Source organism: Piliocolobus tephrosceles, chromosome 3 (genome assembly GCF_002776525.5).
Source record: "Piliocolobus tephrosceles isolate RC106 chromosome 3, ASM277652v3, whole genome shotgun sequence".
In the NCBI taxonomy this organism is placed as follows: Eukaryota; Metazoa; Chordata; class Mammalia; order Primates; family Cercopithecidae; genus Piliocolobus; species Piliocolobus tephrosceles.
The window spans coordinates 117,451,199-117,466,847 of record NC_045436.1 but is presented as its reverse complement, the minus strand read 5'-3'; the positions used below and the strand labels follow the sequence as shown (position 1 = coordinate 117,466,847).

General features: G+C 37.8%; 1 protein-coding gene across 1 annotated transcript in view; it reads left to right on the top strand.

Moving 5' to 3' along the window:
* NPFFR2 (neuropeptide FF receptor 2) overlaps nt 1-14,857 on the top strand; it is a 100,433-nt gene extending 85,576 nt beyond the window's left edge. Inside the window, 2 exon segments of the mRNA XM_026446915.1 lie at nt 4,629-4,728; nt 13,779-14,857. Coding sequence (XP_026302700.1) covers nt 4,629-4,728; nt 13,779-14,613 — 935 coding nt within the window. The 3' untranslated portion in view covers nt 14,614-14,857.
* Nucleotides 14,858-15,649: the final 792 nt, after the last annotated feature.

Sequence of the window (15,649 nt, the reverse complement as noted above, 5' to 3'; positions counted from 1 at the left end):
TTGTTTTGTTTTGTTTTGTTTTGTTTTGTTTTGTTTTGTTTTGTTTTGAGACAGATTCTTGCTCTGTCTCCCAGGCTGGAGTGCAGGGGCGGGATCGGCTCACTGCAAGCTCCGCCTCCCGGGTTCACGCCATTCTCCTGCCTCAGCCTCCAGAGTAGCCGGGACTACAGGTGCCAGCCACCTCGCCCAGCTAGTTTTTTTGTATTTTTTGGTAGAGACGGGGTTTCACCGTGTTAGCCAGGATGGTCTTGATCTCCTGACCTCGTGATCCGCCCGTCTCGGCCTCCCAAAGTGCTGGGATTACAGGCTTGAGCCACCTCGCCGGGCCCATTGAGTGTTTTTCTATTTGTTTGTGTCATCACGGATTTCTCTGAACAGTGTCTTGTAGTTCTCCTTGTAGAAATCTTTCCCCTCCCTGGTTAGCTGTATTCCTAGATATTTTATTCTGTTTGTGGAAATTTTGAATGGGATTGAGTTCCTGTTTTGGCACGCAGCTTGACTGTTGTGGATGTATAGGAATGCTAGTGATTTTTTTACATTGAATTTTTTTTTTATCCTGAGACTTTTAGGAAAGTTATTTTGCCAACAAAAAGTGCTCTCAATATTTTATCCCATACATACTTTAAATTACATTAATTATTTTAAAGTTCTTGCATACAAATTACTCATCCTTGGCCAGGCACGGTGCCTGCGCCTGTAATCCCAGCATTTTGGGAGGCCAAGATGGACAGCTCACTTGAGGCCAGGAATTTAAGACCAGCCTGGCCAACATGGTGAAACTCCATTTCTACTAAAAATACAAAAGTTAGCCTGGTATGGTGGCATGCACCTGTAATCCCAGCCACTCAAGAAGCTGAAGCATGATAATCACTTGAACCCTGGAGGCGGAGGTTGCAGTAGCCGAGATCACCCACTGCACTCCAGCCTGGGTGACAGAGCAAGACTCTGTCTCCAAAAATAAAAAATAAAAGTTACCCATCTTTAGCTCTTTGTTTGCATTCTCAGGAGGCAGCCGCCTTTGGCAATTTTTGCTTTTGTTTTTTGTAATTACTAATATATTTCTAAATAACATGTTTTCAATATTTTTTCTGCAAACTCTCATAGACGTAAATTGAGTTGTAAACTTTCACCACATCGGTGCAAACATAGGTTCATACTCTTCAGCTTCTCGCATTCTCCTGGTATAATTACATCACAATTTTTGTTCGAATCAACATACAGTATATATATTCTTATTTTACATATATCTTATCACTGCTGAGCCTTGGAAAGTGCTGTATCAATTTCTCTCTCATAAAATGTTTCATTTTCCTAGATTTATTAAGGGCATATTTTGATTTGCTTAGTTTGGGTGTGTACCCATTATCAATGTATCCTCAAATTCGCTTCCAGAAGTGTTACTCTCTTGTCAATAGCTTTAAACATATCAAGTATCTATAAATTTATCTGCAGGTACCTCTCCTGGTGTTTTCTGTTCTCTTGTCTTTATAGGAACACCTTACTCCTACCCCTTCGCTGATACCTAACAACTCTTTTCACCTCTCTTTGTGTTCAATCCCATTTTCTGGATGCCATGTCCACTTCTTTTTCTGTTTATTCCTTTCTGAGAAATGGTTTATTGACATGAAACGTTTGAGCTCTTATATGTCTGCAAGTATCTTTATTCTGCCCTCACAATTAGTTAACTGGATGAAGAAGTCTAGGTTGGCAATTTCTTCTGTCAGAATTTCAAAGGAATCACTCTATTGCTACTGCTGTAAAATATGGTATTACTGCTGAAAAAATATGATATTTAATTCTTTCTTCTTTTGTCCATGATTTGTGTTTTGTTTTTCTTATGGAAAGCTTTTAGAACTTCCCTTTATCCCTAACATTCTCAATTCCATGAAACTTGCCTTGAAGTAAGTCTTTTTATTTTGTATTTATTGTGCTGGACATAAATTAGGCTTTTCAATCTGAAAATGAGTGGCCTTTAATCTTAGGGAATTTTCTTGTGGAGTTTTCTGTTTTCCTTTCTTCTACTCATATTAATCAGATATTAGAGATTCTGGATTGCTCTTTTTTTGTCATCTGTTTACTTTAATTTTTTGCCCCTCATTCTTGTATTTTCAAAGATTTTCTCAGCTTTCTCTTTTAAACTTTATGTTGAACTCCTCAATACTGTTACCATAACTTAAATATTTTGAGTTATTTTTATTTTCTGCATATTTCTGTAGTTCCCACCATAATACAACAGTATCATGACACAAACAGTATCATGCACTTGTTTCATGGACATAGTGCACTGTATCTCTGGGGTTAGTTATATTTGTTTCTTTTTCTATTTTTCATATCTCTGACTTAATTTAGTTTTCCTATTTTTCTTCCTATGTCTATTAGTCTTTTTATTTTATGTTTGAGGTTTCCCTAGTGTTAACTGCTTAGTTTTCATTGCATTTAAAAAATTGTTTTAATTTGTTTTATTTTTAGTTAATATGGGTACCTATGTGTATTTGTGGGGTACATATGATGTTTGATATAGGCATATAATGTGTAATAATCATGTTAAGATAATCATATTAGGGCATTTGGGATATACATCACCTCAAGCATTTATCATTTCTTTATGTTAAGAACATTTAAATTCTACTCTCAGTAATTGCTAAATATACAATAAATTATTCTTGACTGGAGTCACTCTGTTGTGCTATCATATACTAGCTCTAAGGCTGGGTGTGGTGGCTCATGCCTGTAATTTCAACACTTTGGGAGGCCAACGTGAGAGAATTACTTGAGCCTAGGAGCTCAAGACCAGCCTGGGCAACATAGTGAGACCCCATCTCTACAAAAAATTAGAAAAAAAAAATAACTGGTGTGGTGGACTGCACCTGTATTCCCAGCTACTCAGGAGCTTGAGGTAAGAAGATTGCTTGAGCCTGGGGACAGCGTGGTGGGGTAAGCAGAGGGGTTAAGGCCACAGTGAGCCATGATCACACCACTGCATTCCACCCTGTCTCCAAACAAAGAAACAAACAAAACAAAACACCACCAGAAAAAAAAAAAAAAAAAAAAAAAGATGATCTAGTTAACTGCTTCTTAGCTTCTGTGTTTCAGAGTGAGGCTGCCTGGAAGTTCTGCATGCCTGGAGGTTAAGGTTAGAACCACTGTCCACTTCGTTAGTCTGGACTATTCATTGAGAAGTTCACAATTGTCAAAATCTGCATATCAGTATTATTGAACACGTCACTTTTTCCAGAAGGAGATTTTCTAACGTACTGCCATAGGAATGTAGGGCTGGCTGTTACATTCCACATTGCCATGCAGTGCCGCGGTATACTTTCGCTCAATCCTTCTGCATCACAGTGGCACTCATTACCCTGCACCTGGCAACTCAGGGTTTAGAGTACTTATGGTTCCGCCTCCTCAGAGAGTAAACCTCCATTCTTCTATCAACATTGGGGAAAAACCAGTGGCATCTAATTGGATTTATACATAATTTCCACCAATCATGTTGTTTTCTCAACCTCCCATTTAGTAGTATCTGGCACTTTAATTTCTAAGGATTTATGGTCTTTTATCCTACACCTATCATTTCAGTGGAATCAAGTGAGGGAGATAAGGTAAAATATATGCTTAATATTCCATGTTCGACCAATGGCTACACACACTTTTGTGCATTTTTATTGACAAATAGTACTACCATAAGCTAACACATTTTAGAACTGAAAAAGACATTCTCTTTTGGTTGCCACTCACTAGAGTCACTCAAGCGTTTATTTTAATATGACCTGAATAGGTGACTTTTAAAAGATATCCTTGAATTATTTAGCTTCTTTAAAAATACTTTATGGGTAAGAATATTTTGTTTTGGAAAATAAATTGCAGAATGCACAATATTCATCTTTTGAGAAATGAGAATATTTGCTAGGAGAAGAATATTGTTCCTTTTCTGTAATAGCAGATGGATGTTTAGAATATCAAACTACTACAATCATTCTATTAATTTTTTTTATAAACTATACAGTAGCTAAGGTTTAGTAGGAAAATAATACTTTTGTTCATGCAAAGTGCTCTTTATTCTGGATGTGTCTCTGGGGTAAATTGTCTCATTTCATTCTATATTAATAAATACAGTTTATTCTGTATGTAACTCCTGATTCCTCATTATTTATGGAGTGCCTTTCCAAACTAGAAAACCGACATTCTGTTTATTCATTTAAAAGGCATTATTGCATCAGAGTCAATGGTTTAGACTCTGGAGTCTTACTGCCCAGGTTCAAATCTTTAAAATGCTCCTAACTAGCTGTGGCAAAGTATGTAATATTTGTTTATTTGTTACCTCATCTATATTGTGACGAAAATAACAAAGCCTTCAAAAGCTTGTTGTGAGGATGAGATATGTCAATAGACAGAGACCACTTATAGTGCCTGGAATGTGATAACTGCTATGTAAGTTTTGACATTATTGTTAGTGTACTGAAAAACAGAGCTCTGGAGAGATTAGGGAAAATACCGAGAAACATTGATTGTTCTCTGCCTATCATGTAGAAAACAGTTGCATTAGTCTTGTTTCCATGCCTTTCTATTTTTATTTTCAATGAGATTGTGAAAATATGATCTTTTGAAAGACTGTTTCATTTTTCTTTCAGGATGGCCTTTTGGAAACACGATGTGCAAGATCAGTGGACTGGTCCAGGGAATATCTGTTGCAGCTTCAGTCTTTACATTAGTTGCAATTGCTGTAGATAGGTAAGTCTACACCAAACTCTGAATCCAGAAAAATGGGCACGTCTGCAACTAGTATACCCGAAAAATATATAACCTGCTAAATTTGGACATATCTTTTCAAATTGTATTTTAAAAATCAACCTCTTTTTTAAAATTATTATACTTTAAGTCCTAGGGTACATGTGCACAATATGCAGGTTTGTTTCATAGGTATGCACGTGCCATGTTGGTGTGCTGCACCCATCAACTCGTCATTTACATTACGTATTTCTCATAATGTTATCGCTGCCCCACCCCCCCACCCAATGACAGGCCCCAGTGTGTGATGTGTGTCCAGGTGGTCTCATTGTTCAATTCCCACATATGAGTGAGAACATGCAGTGGTGGTTTTCCGTCCTTGTGGTAGTTTGCTCAGAATGATGGTTTCTAGCTGCATCCATGTGCCTGCAAAGGACATGAACACATCCTTTTTTATGGCTGCATAGTATTCCATGGTGTATATGTGCCACATTTTCTTAATCCAGTCTATCATTGAAGGACATTTGGGTTGGTTCCACATCTTTGCTATTGTGAATAGTGCCACAATAAACATATGTGTGCGTGTGTCTTTATAGCAACCTGATTTATAACCCTTTGGGTATATGCCCAGTAATGGGATCGCTGGGTCAAATGGTATTTCTAGTTCTAGAACCTTGAGGAATAACCACACTGTCTTCCACAATGGCTGAACTAATTTACACTCCCACCAACAGTGTAAAAGTGTTTCTATTTCTCCACACCCTCTCCAGCATCTGTTGTTTCCTGACTTTTTAATGATGGCCATTCTAACTGGTGTGAGAGGGTATCTCATTGTGGTTTTGATTTGCATTTCTCTGATGACCAGTGATAATAAGCATTTTTTCATATGTCTGTTGGCTGCATAAATGTCTTCTTTCTAGAAGTGTCTCTTCATATCCTTTGCCCACTTTTCGATGGGGTTGTTTGTTTTTTTCTTGTAAATTTGTTTAAGTTCCTTGTAGATTCTGGATATCAGCCATTTGTCAGATGGGTAGATTGCAACAATTTTCTCCTATTCTGTAGGTTGCCTATTCACTCTGATGGTAGTTTCCTTTGCTGTGCAGAAGCTCCTTAGCTTAATTAGATCCCATTTGTCAGTTTGCCATTGCTTTTGGTGTTCTAATCATGAAGTCCTTGCCCATGCCTGTGTTCTGAATGGTATTGCTTAAGTTTTCTTGTAGGGTTTTTATGGTTTTAGGTCTAACACTTAAGTCTTTAATCCATCTTGAATTAATTTTTATATAAGGTGTAAGGAAAGGATCCAGTTTCAGCTTTCTACATATGACTAGTCAGTTTTCCCAGCACCACTTATTAAACAGAGAATCCTTTCCCCATTGCTTGTTTTTGTCAGGTTTGTCAAAGATCAGATGGTTGTAGATGTGTGGTGTTATTTCTGAGGCGTCTGTTCTGTTTCATTGCTCTATCTCTCTGTTTTGGTACCACTACCATGCTGTTTTGGTTACTGTAGCTTTGCAGTATAGTTTGAAGTCAGGAAGAATGATGCCTCCAGCTTTGTTCTTTTTGCTTAGGATTGTCTTGGCAATGGAGGTTCTTTTTTGGTGCCATATGAACTTTAAAGTAGACTTTTCCAATTCTGTGAAGAAAGTCAATGGTAGTTTGATGGGGTTGGCATTGAATCTATAAATTACCTTGGGCAGTATGGCCATTTTCACGATATTGATTCTTTCTATCCATGAGCATGAATACTCTTCCATTTGTTTGTGTCCTCTTTTATTTTGTTGAGCAGTGGTTTGTAGTTCTCCTTGAAGAGGTCCTTCACATCCCTTGTAAGTTGGACTCCTAGGTATTTTATTCTCTTTGTAGCAATTGTGAATTGGAGTTCACTCAGGGTTTGACTCTCTGTTATTGGTGTATAGGAATGCTTGTGAATTTTTCACATTGATTTTGTATCCTGAGACTTTGCTGAAGTTGCTTATCAGTTTAAGGAGATTTTGGGATGAAACAATGGGGTTTTCTAAATATACAATCATGTCATCTGCAAACACGATCAATTTGACTTCCTCCTTTCCTAATTGAATAGCCTTTATTGCTTTCTCTTGCCTGATTGCCTTGGCCAGAACTTCCAACACTATGTTGAATAGGCGTGGTGAGAGAGGACATCCCTGACTTGTGCCAGTTTTCAAAGGGAATGCCTCCAGTTTTTGCCCATTCTGTATGATATTGACTGTGGGTTTGTCATAAATATTTTGAGATATGTTTCATCAATACCTAGTTTCTTGATAGTTTTTAGCAGGAAGTGCTGTTAAATTTTGTCACAGGCCTTTTCTGCATCTATTGAGATAATTTTGTCGTTTTTGTCTTTGGTTCTGTTTATGTGATGGATTATGTTTATTGATTTGCATATGTTGAACCAGCCTTGCATCCCAGGTATGAAGCTTACTTGATCATGGTGGATAAGCTTTTTAATGTGCTTCTGGATTCGATTTGCCAGTATTTTATTGAGGATTTTTGCATTGATGTTCATCAGGGATACTGGTCTAAAATTCTCTTTTGCTGTTGGGTCTCTACCGGGCTTTGGTATCAGGATGATGCTGGCCTCATAAAATGAGTTAGAGAGGATTCCTTCTTTTTCTGTTGATTGGAATAGTTTCAGAAGAAATGGTACCAGCTCCTCTTTGTACCTCTGGTAGAATTCAGTTGTGAATCCGTCTAGTCCTGGACTTGTTTTTGGTTGGTAGGCTATTTATTATTGCCTCAATTTCAGAGCCTGTTATTGGTCTACTCAGACATTCAACTTCTTCCTGGTTTAGTCTTGGGAGGGTGTATGTGTCCAGGAATGTATCCATGTCTTCTAGATTTTCTAGTTTATTTGCATAGGGGTGTTTATAGTATTCTCTGATGGTAGTTTGTATTTCTGTGGGATTGGTGGTGATAGTCCCCTTATCAATTTTATTGAGTCATTTGATTCTTTTTTCTTTTCTCTTTTATTAGTGTTGTTAGTGCTCTATCAATTTTGTTGATCTTTAAAAAAAAAGCACCTCCTGGATTCATTAATTTTTTGAAGAGATTTTCTGTCTTTATCTCATTCAGTTCTGCTCTGATATTACTTATTTCTTGCCTTCTGCTAGCTTTTGAATTTGTTTGCTCTTGCTCCTCTAGTTCTTTTAATTGTGATGATAGGGTGTCAATTTTAGATCTCTCCTGGTCTCTCGTAGGCATTTAGTGCTATGAATTTCCCTCTACACACTGCTTTAAATGTGTTCCAAAGATTCTGGTATGTTGTGTCTTTGTTCTCATTGATTTCAAAGAACGTCTTTATTTCTGCCTTCATTTCATTATGTACCCAGTAGTCATTCAGGAGCAAGTTGTTCGGTTTCCATATAGTTGTGCGGTTTTGAGTGAGTTTTGTAATCCTGAGTTCTAATATGATTGCACTGTGGTCTGAGTGACAGTTTGTTGTGATTTCTGTTTACAATTGCTGAGGAGTGCTTTACTCCCAACTATGTGGTCAGTTTTGCAGTAAGTGTGATGTGGTACTGAGAACAATGTATATTCTGTTGATCTGGGGTGGAGAGTTCTGTAGATGTCTATTAGGTCCACTTGCTGCAGAGTTGAGTTCAAGTCCTGGATATCCTCATTAACCTTCTGTCTCATTGATCTGTCTAATATTGACAATGGGGTGTTAAAGTCTCCTATTATTATTGTGTGGGAGTCTAAGTCTATTTGTAGGTCTCTAAGGACTTGCTTTATGAATCTGGGTCCTCCTGTATTGGGTGCATATATAGTTAGGATCATTATCTCTTCTTGTTGCATTGATCCCTTTACTATTATGTAATGGCCTTCTTTGTCTCTTTTGATCTTTGTCAGTTTAAAGTCTGTTTTATCAGAGACTAGGATTGCAACCCCTGCTTTTTTTTTTTGCTTTCCATTTGCTTGGTAGATCTTCCTCCATCCATTCCTTTTGATCCTATGTGTGTCTCTGCATGTGAGATGGGTCTCCTGAATACAGCATAGTGATGGGTCTTGACTCTATTCAATCTGTCAGTCTGTGTCTTTTAATTGGGGCATTTATCCCATTTACATTTAAGGTTAATATTGTTATGTTTGAATTTGATCCTGTCATTGGGCGAGAGTGTCCCGGTTTTCCAGGTACAGTCTGTCATGGCTTCCCTTGGCTAGGAAAGGGAAATCCCCCAACCCCTTGAGCTCGGCTGAGGCGATGCCCCGCCCTGCTTTGGCTCACCCTCTGTGGGCTGCACCCACTGGGTCCAACCAGTCCCAGTGAGATGAACCAGGTACCTCAGGTACAAATGCAGAAATAACCCATCTTCTGCGTCGATCACACTGGGAGCGGCAGACCAGAGCTGTTCATGTCCAGCCATCTTGGAACAGAACCCAGAATATCTACCTCTTTAAGAGCAACATACCTACTAAAGTTTCAGTAATAAGAAAATAAAACTATTGAATTTTCCATGCTTTAAAAATAAATAATTGGAGATGGTAAAATTTTCCTATTTTTTACACTACAATATAGACGTTTCTAACAGCAGAAATGCAAATGTGCTGAAATAAATCTGAAATTTTATCTATATTTTAAGATTGAAAATCATTCATCCATTCATTCATTCACACATGTTGTTGATCATTTATGATGTGCCAGGTACTGGGCTGGGCTGGTAACATCTAAAACAAATTAGAAGTGCTGCCTCAGGAAGGCTACAATCTGGTGAAGCAGACACAGTCATTAACAGATATTTACAAATAATGCTTTCTATTAGGGGACCGGTGTCTGACAGCTATGCAAAACAGATGATAATCAATTCTACCTATTCGGACAGGGAGTGGTGGATTCACAAAAGAAGTGAGACCTTCTGATTCCTTGCGGAGTCAGAAATTTACCCTTAGAAGAAACTGGGAAAAGGGCATCCCTTAAGACAAGTATATACTTACGACGTTGAACTAGAAGGCACTTGTTCAGAGAAGTGCAGAGAGCTAATTCAGCAGGAACAAGGAAGGCGAAGTGGTACATTCGTCCACAAAGAGAGAGATTTATTATGAGAAATTGGCTCACATAATTGTGACAACTGAGAAATCCCAGAATATGCTGCCTGTAAATTGGAGACCTCAGAAAGTCTGTGGTATTATTCAGTGCAAGCCCCAAAGCTTGAGAACTAGGGAGAACCAATTGTGCAATTGGCCATTTGTGTAAATTGCATCCTGTGGGCAGGAGAAGATGATATAAGATGTCCTAGCTCAAGCAATGAGGCAGGGAAAAAGGGGGCAAATTCCTCCTCCCTCCACTTCTTGTTCTATTCAGGCCCTCAAGGGACTGGATGATGCCTACCCATACTGGGAGGGCAATTCCCTTTACCGAGTCCACTGATTAAGAGGCTAATCTTATCCAGAAACAGTTTTATAGGCACATCCAGAAACAAGATTCAATCTCAGCACCCCTTGGCCCAGTCAAGTCAATAGATTAAATTAGCCATCACACTTTTGTAGCAGAGACTCTCAGTGCTCTGCCAGATCTTTTAAATGTTTCAGTGGGTTCTGTCTTACATCCAACTGCCAGTATCTTCATCTCTGTATCTCAAGTCCAAATTGTGCAAAGTCTCAGTTCTTAAGCAGAACAGACAAGAAATGCCAGATAATTAAGACCCCTAGAAGTAGCCCTCAACTAAAATCTCATGAGAGTTGGTGTACTCAGCATTCTCTCCCCTTGGGCTGCATAATTCTGCAACGAATGGTTTGATTCACATCCTTTGCTACCTACCTTCCCATTAATGAATCACTTCTCTATACTTTCAGTTATCTATTGACATATAATGAACCACCCTCAAATCAAACCACTTAATGAGTTAAAATGACAGCAATATTTATTATGTCACAAATTTGTGATATGTACAGATTTAGAAAGTACAGCTTGTCTCTGTTCTACTTGATGTCAGGTGGAGCAGCTTCAAGGTTAGGGCTGAATCTTCTTTCACTCTCATGTTGGTACCTAATCCAGGGAGACTTGAATATGTGGAGGCTAAGAGAGCTCTGTCTCTACTGGTCTCTGCAAATGGGCTCTCCAGCAAGGTTACTTTAAGGTACCTGGACTTCTTATATGTTAGTTTAGGGCTCTGAAGGTCTGTGTCTCAAAAGATAGTACCAGCAAAAATCATGATGTGGTATCATTTTTGCTGCATTCTATTCATGAGATTGAGTCATCAATCCTTAGCCAAGGAGAAGGGAACAGAGTTTGGAAGCAATGTCGAAGAACTCGGACATGTTTTAAAACTACCACATCTTTATTTCTTGCACTTGCTCTCAATTTTTTTTTTTTTTTTTTTTTTTTCTTTTCAAGGCTAGCTTTTGCAGGAAGCCAAACTAAAAAAAACTCCCAAGCTGATTTCTCCTGACTAAAATCCTTTGCATGAATTTTACGGTTACGTTCCAAAGCACCTACCGTACAACTTCACCTGCATATTCAACAAAAGGCACCTTAAATTAAACATGCCCAGAGCTGAACTCATTATTCCAAGCCCCACACCATACACAAACAAAATAACAGGCAGCTCTTTTTCTTATGCTCCCCACATCAATGAATGGCAGGATCACTAACTTAATTCAAACAGAAAACCTGAGCTTTATCCTGGAATCTTCTTTCTGTCTTCAACTTTGCTGTCACTCTTCAAATTCTATTATTTCTGAGTGCTAACTAGTTCTGAACCAGGCCACTGTCCTTTGTCACTTGGAATACTGAGATTGTTTTCTAACTGGCCTTAGGGCTTCAGGAAGCCAAACTCTAATTTATTTTTTTCTCACTGCAGCCCAAATAAGCTCCTTAAATTATAAAAATAATCTTGCCTTTCATCGTGTAAATCCTTCAATGAATCCCCATTGGTTTTTAAATGAAGTCCAAACTTTTTAGCACAATTTTAGTAATTATTATATAGTTTTTAATATTTTTAATATTTCCATTGACTATTTCTCAGCAGGGATTATTCTCTATCTTATTCATCTTTGCTTTCCTGAAGATATACATACAAACACATATATATGTATGTGTACAAATATATAAGTATATATATTCATATATGTACATTTATTAAACAAATACATAAGTAGAAACAGTTATTATAAATACAAATATATAAGTACATATATATGTACAGATATACACATGTACTTTTATATTTGTTCATCATTACTTTTATTGTTAATAGTGTCTGCTATACACCATTTATTCAAATTTTGAGTTAAAATTTATCTCATATATCAATATGTGTACTTACATATTTGTTTAATAAGTAAATGGAACAATAATATCCGAAACCCTATTAGTTTGTATTCAAAAAGAGCAACATACATACATTTGTGTTTATGAAATTACCCATAATTTCAGGGCAGGTGAATGGGAGGATTCATGGATTAGAAGACTGTAAGAACACTTGAAGGTGAAAAGAGAAGATCGAAGGAGTTATAAAGAATGACAACAGAGCAGTCAAAGCCCAAGCTAACTAGTCATTCTATGAAGATAAGTTAATTTGGAGTTGCTGCTCAAACACTTAAAGCTCTACATTTTCTTATCTACAGATCTAGAATGTAACAATTTTCATAACATTTCAGTTTTATGGAGTCATAAAAATCAAGGAAGATTAAATAGATAATAGGTACTTTGAAAAAATATAAAATGTGGCCGGGCACAGTGGCTCAAGCCTGTAATCCTAGTGCTTTGGGAGGCCGAGACGGGTGGATCACGAGGTCAGGAGATGGAGACCATCCTGGTGAACACGGTGAAACCCTGTCTCTACTAAAAAAAATACAAAAAACTAGCCGGGCGAGGTGGCGGGCGCCTGTAATTCCAGCTACTCGGGAGGCTGAGGCAGGAGAATGGCGTAAACCCGGGAGGCTGAGCTTGCAGTGAGCTGAGATCTGGCCACTGCACTCCAGCCTGGGCGACAGAGCGAGACTCCGTCTCAAAAAAAAAAAAAAAGAAAAAAAGAAAAAATATAAAATGTTACACAGTTGCATGATAGTATGATTATCTTATGATTAATATAATGAAATTCAATAATAACAAGATCCACAATGTCAAAATCATAGTAAAATGATTCAGGCTTACTCTACATACGGATGCTGAATTTTTGTACTCTCAGATTTTTACAGCTGTAAAGCAAGTCAGCAACACACTTAGTGGCTTCAAACAATATTGGTTTATTACATCTCATGATTTTGTGGGTTAACTGGGCATCTCTTTGTTCACCCTCCTGCTTCATGTGTTATAACTGGAATCACTCATATTGCAGCGTTATTCTGGGAGCTAAACTGGCACTGTAATATCCAAAATGGCTAATAAGCTCTTATCTCCCAGAATCTTTCACTACATGCCTTTCATCTAATTCAACTTCTTGGAGCTTGAAGGCTGGATTTTAAGAGGAAGCATTCTAGAAGGACCTGCCCCCACATACAAGTGTATAAAAAGCTTCTGCTTGCATCATGTTTGCTAATATCCTACTGGTCAAAGCAAGTTACGCAGATAATGTGTAGGGGACCACACAAGTGCCTGAGGGATAAAAGGTTCATTGATTGCTACAGATTAGCAGTCTACCACAGCCTAACAGAGCTACCCATCTAACGAGGACACTGTAGAGGTTGAGTTTGAGCTCTGAAGTCAAACTACTTGTGTTAAAATCCTGTGTAATTATTGGTAAGATTTTTACATTTTCCAAGTCTGTTTTCCTATCTTTCAAGCAAGGAGGCTTAAAGAGATCGTCCATGCAAATTAATGGAACAGAGTCTGAAATGGTTTTAGGCCATGTTCATTATGAATTTTTATTATTAATAGTGTCTGCTATACTCCATTTGTTCAAATTTTGAGTTAAAATTTATCTCATGTATCAATTACAGAAAATGACAATGCATGCCTTTCTACTACAAATGATAACTTTCTATATTTTTGAGGGGACTGTGGGGTGAGAGGCCTGTAATTACATAAATAAATTTGGTGTATGACTTGGTCAGAAGTGATGAAGCAGTGCCTCATTTATATTTGTCCTTAATTGCAGGTTCCGGTGTGTGGTCTACCCTTTTAAACCAAAGCTCACTATCAAGACAGCGTTTGTCATTATCATGATCATCTGGGTCCTAGCCATCACCATTATGTCTCCATCTGCAGTAATGTTACATGTGCAAGAAGAAAAATATTACCGAGTGAGACTCAACTCCCAGAATGAAACCAGTCCAGTCTACTGGTGCCGGGAAGACTGGCCAAATCAGGAAATGAGGAAGATCTACACCACTGTGCTGTTTGCCAACATCTACCTGGCTCCACTCTCCCTCATCGTCATCATGTATGGAAGGATTGGAGTGTCACTATTCAGGGCTGCAGTTCCTCACACAGGCAGGCAGAACCAGGAGCAGTGGCATGTGGTGTCCAAGAAGAAGCAGAAGGTCATTAAGATGCTCCTGATTGTGGCCCTGCTTTTTATTCTCTCCTGGCTGCCCCTGTGGACTCTAATGATGCTCTCAGACTATGCTGACCTTTCTCCAAATGAACTGCAGATCATCAACATCTACATCTACCCTTTTGCACACTGGCTGGCATTTGGCAACAGCAGTGTCAACCCCATCATTTATGGTTTCTTCAACGAGAATTTCCGCCGTGGTTTCCAAGAAACTTTCCAGCTCCGGCTCTGCCAAAAAAGAGCAAAGCCTACTGAAGCCTATGCCCTAAAAGCTAAAAGCCACGTGCTCATAAACACATCTAATCAGCTTGTCCAGGAATCTGCATTTCACAACCCACATGGGGAAAACTTGCTTTATAGGAAAAGTGCTGAAAAACCCCAACAGGAATTAGTGATGGAAGAATTAAAAGAAGCTACTAACAGCAGTGAGATTTAAAAAGAGCTATTGTGATAGTCCTAACTCTACTATGCATTATAAATTTAAATACCATTGTTTTTTGTGGCTTTGCACTTCAATTTTTTCAAAGAATGCTCTAAATAAAACATTTACTGAAAGCCCTCTCTGGCAAAAAAATAAAAATAAACAAAAATGGTCATAAGATCATAAACAATCTTATGTTGTATAAAAATACAGAGTGACTTATACATGTTTGCATGAATAAATATATTTCTAGAGAACAGTTTACAAAGCCTCATCTTTCCCAACTTAACCCTTTGTGTATGCGTCAAATCAAGCCCGCGCATGCGCACACGTGCCTGTGTGTATTTTCTCAAAATGATGATGATGAACAGTGAGTGCTTTGCATGAAACTATATTTTATCAATTTCTCCTTTGGTTTTGGGTTTAAAATTTTGGACTACAAGACTATTACTCTGCTTATGTTTATAAACTGTACTTAGTTTTCTAAGAAATACATTCGATCACATGAAATTCTCTGCTGTTGTTTTTTTTCTCATTTCCATTACTTAATTTGGGTTAATTTACAAAGGCAAGATATTATAGGTCCATGGGTAATTATGTCACAACGGCCCTCACTCCCTGTGTGTCAAAACTGTAGTAGCAAATAAAGGGACATATATTTCTTTTATTTAAAAGTTGATTTTTTAAAAAGAGTACAAAGGAGTTTTTGTTGGCTTTTTCATATTTTCATAAGTGAAGTTTGTGCCCTAGTTGAACACACATTTGTTACAGAGCTGATTGAGGACCCCAACTTGACCCATTTCTCTAACAGAATCTCTGATGTAAAGAAGCAAACCCTTTAATAATGCAGCAGTTAGCAGAAAAACGGCACCTTTCTTTGAAGTGTTTAATCATAGATATTTAACAATTATCATAAAACTCTCACAGAGAGAGCAAGAACAATTATTTCAAATCTTCTACTGAGCACATTTAAATCCAGCACCCTGGGTTTAGTAAATTAGTATTATTGTTTAAAAAAGAATTGACAACCCCTGAATTCAGCTATGTTAAA